This window comes from Varanus komodoensis, unplaced genomic scaffold, assembly GCF_004798865.1.
Source record: "Varanus komodoensis strain SLA01 unplaced genomic scaffold, ASM479886v1 scaffold10, whole genome shotgun sequence".
Lineage (NCBI taxonomy): Eukaryota > Metazoa > Chordata > Lepidosauria > Squamata > Varanidae > Varanus > Varanus komodoensis.
In genome coordinates, this window is record NW_025335269.1 from 19,890,851 (window position 1) to 19,899,355 (window position 8,505).

The 8,505-nt window shown below is 41.3% G+C and overlaps 1 protein-coding gene across 1 annotated transcript in view; it reads right to left on the bottom strand.

Annotated features, from left to right (window-relative positions):
- CPNE4 (copine 4) overlaps window positions 1–8,505 on the bottom strand; it is a 135,195-nt gene that overhangs the window by 34,027 nt on the left and 92,663 nt on the right. Inside the window, exon 8 of the mRNA XM_044419163.1 lies at window positions 5,834–5,932. Within this exon, the coding sequence (XP_044275098.1) occupies window positions 5,834–5,932 (99 nt within the window). The remainder of the gene's footprint in view (window positions 1–5,833; window positions 5,933–8,505) is intronic.

The window sequence follows — 8,505 nt, forward strand, 5'->3', positions numbered from 1 at the left end:
GTGTGAATGGGGCGGCATACAAGAATCCCAAATAAAATAAATAAATAAATAAATAAAATACAATTCTGGTATTTCCAACTCTGGTTTAAGATCATGTTATCTTCTGAAGCTGGTAACTATAGTTTCCTGAGATGGTATACATACAGATAGCATGAATGTCTACACAGAGATGGCCTTTTTGTGTACATGTTTAGGCATGGAGGCTTCTGTGGCAAACCAGAATACTGTTACTGGAGTTGTTGTTGTTGTTGTTATTATTATTATTAGAACATTTCTATGCCGCCCCTCGCCCCTTGCCGAGTTCTGGTTAACATGAGAACTAAATGCATGAAGGCATCTTCCTTGCAGACATTCACACTGTATAGCATGGATTCTGGAGAAGGGGCTTCCTCCCATGTGCAGTGCTGAGGATGGAGTTATACTTAGTGCAGCTCCACTCACATGTTTTGATAACTGCGAAGATCAGCACCTGAATAGGGCTTGTAATAAGCTGGCATCCGCAGCTATTTATGTCCCTTTGTGACTGTATTAAAACATCAGTTTAAAAATATTTTTCAGCCTAATCTCAGTGTAACATCAAATGCTATTTTAAATATATGTCTTAAACATCAGAGCTCTAAAAGTGTTGGCTGAAAAAGTTTTGAAAGAGTTTTGACTCCAGAATGTGTATGGTTTCCATACATGCATAATGCAGTAGGTATCCAAATTGATCTAGCAATAGTGCTGACACTTTACCTTTTCCTCTACATGTTGGAGTAAATTTAGCCTCTACTTTGTCACACTTAGGTTCCATTGGAATTAATGGGACTTGGTCAGTATTGAACCATGCATCCCACTTTCAGAGAGCTTAAAGTAAGAGTAATTCAGGCAGGACATAACCTCTTGCTTTGAATCTCCAGAGGTCAAATAATGTGCACACCTACATTTTAACACACACATTATAAACATGCCAAACTAAGTAACATCCTCCCCTTGTGGAAATTTCCACAGAGACTGAAAATGTAAGAGGGTTTCTCAAGCTTCCCTAAACTATTTTTTTCCTGTTACAGAAACAGATTTTCCAGTTATGTAACAATTCCACTGCTAATTGTCCAGGTGTGCCTTCATTTTAAGGCTATTTTTGAATCCTTTTCATTCTCCTTAGTTGAGCAGACGATTGTCTGTGCCATTGTTGACTGGCTTTATTAAACTGTGTGTTTTTTTATAAAATTTGTGCAAAAAACTTTCCTGTGCACTTTGTTTCGACAAAATCTGTAGGAAGAATCCATTACTGCCAGGAATCATGCAATAGAAACAGTGAGCAAAAGAATTCTTGATATAACTTAGAAGATCAGGGATTTTCATTTTCTGACTGGTCAAATCAAATGACTGCAAACTTACATTCCCCCCTACCCACCCCCACCATAAAGAAAATGTCACAAAAGACAAAACTGAAATGCTATTCCTTTTCAAGTGCACAGACTGCTAGACTTTGATCATGGAGAACAGAGCACATACCTGTACTTAGTTATGAGGTTGACTAGGAATGAGGGACAAGTCACTGCCTTGGCTAATTGGTCTGGTATTACATTAGAGACTCCTGGAATCATGTTGTCCTTTCTCCTGGTATGTGGTGATTCACATTCCCTGGTTAGCCAAAAACTATGGGTTAGACCCAGATTGACTCATACATAATTGAGTTTTGGCTAGTGGGCAGTAAAGAAATTTAATAAATCAATGATAAACAGACCCACTGAAATTAATGGGAGTCCCTAACTAATGAATCCAATGAGTCTAAGTATTATTACATCTAGGACCAATCCTGTAGATTGATATAATGGCAATCTATGCTTTGCGCTTGAATTTTTGGATCAGATTGTGTGCTTTGTACCTTTTGCTTGCTGCAACAGAAAGCACATATACAAAATCATTAAGTTTCAAAGGGAACAATCCTAAACCTGTCTAGGTCTGAAGATGGTTCACATTGCCAGATCCAAGACTGGTGGCAGTGCTCCAAACCTGGAGCTGTGACTTGGAGTTCCAACTACTCTTCCTCACCCCTTCACAACTGGCACCTAAAGAATCATGATGCCTGGTATCCAAGATTGGAAAAGTGGCCTTAAAGGTAAAGGTAAAGGTTTCCCCTTGACGTGAAGTCCAGTCATGCCTGACTCTAGGGGGCGGTGCTCATCTCCATTTCCTAGCTGAGGGAGCCAGCGTTTGTCCGCAGACAGTCTCCATGGTCATGTGGCCGGCATAGCTAAACACCGAAGTGCACAGAACGCTGTTACCTGCCACCGAAGTGGTACCTTTTTATCTACTTGTATTTGCACGCTTTCGAACTGCAAGGTTGGCAGGAGCTGGGACAGAGTACGGAAGCTCACCCTGTTGTGCAGATTCAGACTGGCGACCTTTCTATCAACCAGCCCGGCAGCACAGCAGTTTAAACCACTGCTCCACCTGCATTCCCAAAAGTGGCCTTAGAGAGGGGTAAAAAGGGTTAACCTCTTTTTAACCCTTAAAGACGGGTTGTGAAGTATCTTGAGATATCAACATCCTGAGAACTTCCCAGCTTCCATTTCTCCCCATTCTGTGGTGTTCCAGGGTGAAGAAGTCTGTCTAGAAAAAGCTGCAGAGCAGAAGGACAGGGAGACCAGAACTGTTTCCACCACACCTCCCGCTCTACATAGGATGCCTGCGAAGCCCTGAGTGCAGGCTAAAATTACACCCTTAACAACATGGACTATTGTTAATACATTCTTGTCAAATACATCCAGCACAGCACAGATACAGGAAATGACAATCTTCTGTCATATTCATCATCTGTCATCAATACAGATTTGTGTGGATGGAGCTGCTAGTCAAAAACAGAATTATTAATAGGCCACTCATCCCATTTTCAGTAAAGCCTTTAATTCATGATTGATTTTAGAAGTCTTTTTTTTCATTAGAATAGGATCTAACACAGTTGACAGTTATAAAAGCAGACAGTTCCTAAGAGGGTCCCACCCCCACACCTACCCCCACTCTTCTAATTAAAAGCTTATATTCCCTATCCTTTTTTTGGTCTGACTGCTTTGCATGCCATAGCTCCCACCTGTTTGATAAAAAGCTTGTCATGACTGATCTAGACGTTCCGTATGTCAGGCACCGCGAGCACATTAAGTTCAACCCATAAGGGCGAACATCCTGTAATGCTCATACCATTTATCCAAGTAGTGAACTGCTACCAAACCACAGTGTTTACCCAGGTTTTGTTTCTTATGGAAGGAGGTCACTGGAGGGTTACAGGAGTTCTGTAATATTCATATTTATGTGCAAAAACTCAGGTTAACATAAGGTAGGGGAACAGCTTAAATACTTTAACATGGCAGCTGAAGTCAACTGTTTAATGAGACAGCCAGAATCCTAAAATGTTTAGAGAACCCAAATTCTGTTACCCGTTTTTTGTCTCTTCTACTCAAATTGCAGCCTGTTTCTTTACACGTAGAAATCTAGCTTGCCCTTCCCCATGACTAGAGAGGATGAATCATCTTCCACCATCACCAAGCCTCCTTAGGTCACCTTCCCTCCCACAGAGGCAACTGAATCTTATGGACTATCTGTACCCTTTGGTCAAGTCCAAGATATTGGCCATGCCTTGGTAGTTCTGCTACTTGTGTGATCCACCTTAGGGAAGGCAGCACCCTACTAGTTCTGGAAAAGAAATCTCTTATCCTAAAGTTTCATCACATGCCCTGCTTTACTTCCTCTCAAATGTTTTCGTTCAGGGCAGTGGGAGGAAGAAGAAGCACTGAAGAATAACTGACCACCATCAGACAGGACAACTGCATGTGGAATCAGGTTTTATATCCTTCCCAGAAGAAAACAGACAGCTCTCTGGATCTTATGGGTGCTAAAAAGCTGGCCCAAATGCAGTGACAGTTCAACTCTCCAGAGAGGAGTAAGAAACTTGCTCAGAAATTCCAGCTAGTTGCTATGAAATCTCTAGTGACCTTTTAGCACAACATAGATGCCAAACAAGAACACAATGTGGATGCCAATGAATGAATCTGTAGAGCTGCTATTTGTTAGGGTCACTATTAAAATGAGAACAAAAGTAACACCTGGCCCAGGTAAAGTACCTGTTTGTGCAATTCGTAACAATTTCGACTTTTTTCCTACCAAGCAGACAAGGCACTACTTGGTTCTATGCATATTTGCCCATCAATTTAAACATTAGGAATTTTAATCAGGTTTTAACTTCACAGTTGCTTTTCTTGATTTTGATTTTGTTTGGATTTTTTTCTTTGTTACTAGTTTTATGTGTATTTTGTTACTAGTTTTATGTGTATATTTAACTATTTATTTAATTACTGTTATTTGTTGGATTGTTGCTTTGATTTTTGTAAGCCACCCTAAGATGCTTTTGCATATAGGGCGGAGTATACATATTTTAAATAAATAAATACCCACTTGGGGTGGTCAGCACCACCCCAGCTTTCAGGCATATAAATCATAGCTCAGTTCTATGTCTGTCTCTTCTGGAGTAAGCACTGCCACCATGTATGCAAAATACAGTTCAAAATACAGTTCAATTCTAACATCAAAATCTACTTAAACTTTAAATACCAACCAGAGTGTAACCTTTGCATTGCTCTTATCTCTTACTATTTAGAGAAAAGAGTGGGATTTCTCTCCATAGAGCTGAAGAAAGGCTGGCTTTCTTGGGAAAATCTTGTTCCCCTCTCATCAGTGACTGGAGATGAGAATGTGGGTTTTCCTGCACACTGCTGGAGGGAGAAGGGGCAGGGATTGAAGTAAACACTTGTTCCGGATGGGGAACCTCCCTGGGCCAGAAATACCCCCAACCCTGCTTTAAGAGATTAGCTTATGTTCAAGACTAATGATACACAAGTCTAGAGCTTTTCATGTATATACTAATCACGCTTTGTCCAAATTCCCATTATAACACCTTCAGATCAAATCAAATGTTGGCTTTTGTATTGATATTTCCTCAATAAGAGTGATTATATGACAGGCATGGCAGTATTTTGCACACATTTTATATTAAATTCTGTTGGCCACAGACTGAAAACATTTGCTATCATATTCACGTATTTTAAAAAGTCACCACTATGGAGTTTTGGGAAAGAGAACAGTAAAAGATAAAATAGATTAAAGCATAAACTAATAAGTGAAAAACAACAACACCCATGGCTGGCTGGCTTGGTTGAAGATGACTTGAAACAAGTGTTTTCATGAGCCACCAAAAACAATGTAATGTTGGCACCCACCTGAGCTCCAGAGGAAGAGCATTCTAAAGCAATGAAGCCACTAGGCTGATGGCTGCACTCTGGGTTGACCTCATGCAGGCCAAGGATCCATATGCACCCACCAGAGACACACCTTCTGATGACCTCAGTGATCAGGCAGGTCAGTAAGGGAGAAAGGGCTCTCTGGAGTACCCTGGTCCCAAGTTGGTTAGCAATTTATACACCGTATCAGAACCTTAAACCTGGTCCAGTAGTGAAACAGCATCCAGCACCATTTCACTACTGTGAGGAGTTGCCAGCTGAAAAGGGTCAGCATCTAATAACAGCTGATCTGCTGCATTCTGCACTATTGCCGGTTTATGGGTCAGCCTTAAGCCTGCGTCCCGCTCCCTGAGAATGCAGAATGCAGTAATCCATCCATGAGATTACTAGTGCCTGAATCAATAGACAGGCCAAACTATTCCTGCTTATAGGGTGGCATAGCTGGTGAACCAGTCAGAGCTGGTAAAAGGCACCTGCAACTTCCATGTTCAATATGAAAATGTTCATCTTTTCATTCTGTTGTTGCTTTCCAGTGACATACATTCACCTGAGCCTACCTGTCTCCCTTCCATTGCTCCTCGCATCTCCTTGAATGTTGAACTAAATTCTCCAATGAAGTCATGCTTGCCATTGGAATCCCAGTCCCAAACTATGCACTGAAAGACAAAAAGAACATTTATTTCTTCTTTAGAAAGACTTTGGGACTGACTATGAAAATCCATTCAGAGAATCAAAGAATGTACGAAGAGCTTTCCAACTTTTATCTCACTCTTCCATGCCACAATCAGGTGAGGAATGTTAGTTGGAGGTATCAGAATCCATGACCAGCAAGTGAACCTCATAACTGAACAAACGTCTAAGTTTGGATCAAGGTGCCAATCACATTGGCTCCAACTCAATTAAACAGGGATGCCGTGGAAGTGCCTCACCCATACCTGCCCACCGCTGCCCACCACAATTGAAATAGCTCTCACAGCCTCTCAAGTGTATGTATGTGAAACAGCCAGGTCTAGGAGATACAAATAGCCAGAACAGAAGCCCTGTGCTATCCTTACTTAGACCTGCCTAGTTTCAGCACGCTATGCTCACAGAAAGCTATTGGCTTTTTCACACGAGGCATTTATCATGAGTTCATCATTTCCCACTCGCAGTTGTTTCCAAGTGCCATGACTTTCCATTTCTGCTTCTCAGTCTAGCTAGCACTATTGGCAAGGTTTAAAAAAAGCAGGGAACATGTGGAGTTTAATTGAGGAAGCAAAAGAAAGCATGATTGCCTCTTGTGTACTTGCACTATCACACTCTACCACCTAGAGGCTACGTAGCAGAAAAGCAAAAATCCTCATGTGGTGTTTGAATCTCAAGTTTATGACAAGCTGAAAGTCAATACAGCAGATTAACAGCCAATTAAGAGCTTCATATAGAAAAATTATACAAGGTATTCTCCAGAGATTGTTGCACTGCATCTCCCATCCTCCTCCTTTTGGCTTTGCTTGTTTGGGCAAACAGACATTGCAGTCCAACAATTGCAGAGCTACACATTTCCCATCCTTGCTATAAGGGATGGAAAACAGAGACAAAGTATTTCCAAAGTAACAGAGAATGAAACTGGCTTTGTGTTGAGGGCACTGGGCTCATTTCAGTTGTTTGAAAGTCCTTGGAAGGTGAATGGGAAGCAGTTTCCAGGAAAACAAAATAAAATGCACCCAGAATTTCCACTGACCATTCCATATATAGCAATGCTGCCATAATGCATTCATAGTGGTAAGCATGATGTAATGGAGCATAATTATTTTCCCTCTACACAGAGGAGTAAATATCTATTTCCAATATGAAGGTTTCAGAAGCAATGTATACTTTCCACTCATCATCTTTTGAAACTAAATCCTTTCCCTGCAGTTGCTGCAATGTACTGTTACTGCTAAATCTCATCTCTTACACCTGACATGAAAAACCTGACCCAACCAAGTTGTGAGCTCCACTCCCACTAGAGCAATGCCTACTACTCCCTGAATATTAACTGTGGAATAAGGCCACACATGGGTTCTGCTTTGTAAGTGAAATGTGCCCATATTCACAGTATTCATTTCTTGTACAAGCCTTCTCCAACATGGTGCCTTCCAGATGTGTTTTATTTATTATTATTTATTGTATACATTTATACCCTGTCCTATTGCTTCAAGCGCTCAGGACGGCTTACAAGATATAAAAATACAATAAATAGAAAACTACTATATAAAATATTAATTATTAAAACAATATAAAACACATCACTATATAAAAAATGCAACTGTGAAAAAAGTTTGACTAGAACTTTTATTATCTCCTGGGCAGCATGACACTTGGTTGGGGGATAATAGGCATTGCAGTCCAGCACATCTGGAGGGTATCGGGTCAGGGAAGCAGTATTAGCATTAAGCCCAAGTAACTCATAAGTGTTGCGATATCCTTTCTGCTGCTGTAGAATCTCTTTCTTAACTGGGAAGATATCCAATGGTAAGACTTGCCACTTCTCTAATAAGTGGATTCAAAGGGCTGCTGCAAAGGGCAGGGACTGCTTTGGTCTGATAAAACAGATGGCTCTATTTGGCTAGAAACATTTGGCTAGGATTTTTCCCAACTAAATGCAAAGATAAATATAGCTAAAAGACACATTTTATTTTAATGATTTCCTGGGAATAATATATCTGCCTGTCCATAAGTGTAGGACAGAATTGTAAGTACACTCCCCTCTCCGTGTATTGTGAAGATGCTTTAATGGGGTCCTTGGCCCACATGGGTTAGTCCTGCCACGTGCTATGGCCACACCCTCTGCTGCCCTCATTGGTGACATAGACCCTCTGCTGCCCTGTGCTCTATTTGTTCAGACTGTGCTCCTCCAAATGTTCTGATGGACATATGCAGAACTCTGCCAGGTGAGGAAGGAGCCCCTCCTTTGCACAAACTTCAACATGCACCTGCACGCAGAGGTGGTGGGAGAGAATTGCCATGATGGGAAATGGCCCCTGGGCATGGCTGGCCCAAGGCCTTTTGTAGCCTGACAACATGTCGTTTGCGAACAGGACTGGCAAGCAGATTGCATCCTTTGCCATATAACAGAGTGTGGCAGGCTAGTCTAGGTGAGTGCGGGACATGTTGTATGGCATTGTGCAGGAATAATACTTGGCTCTTTGTGTAGGACCGGGTTCATGTGACCCTCCCTACCAATAATTTATTTATTATATTTATATCC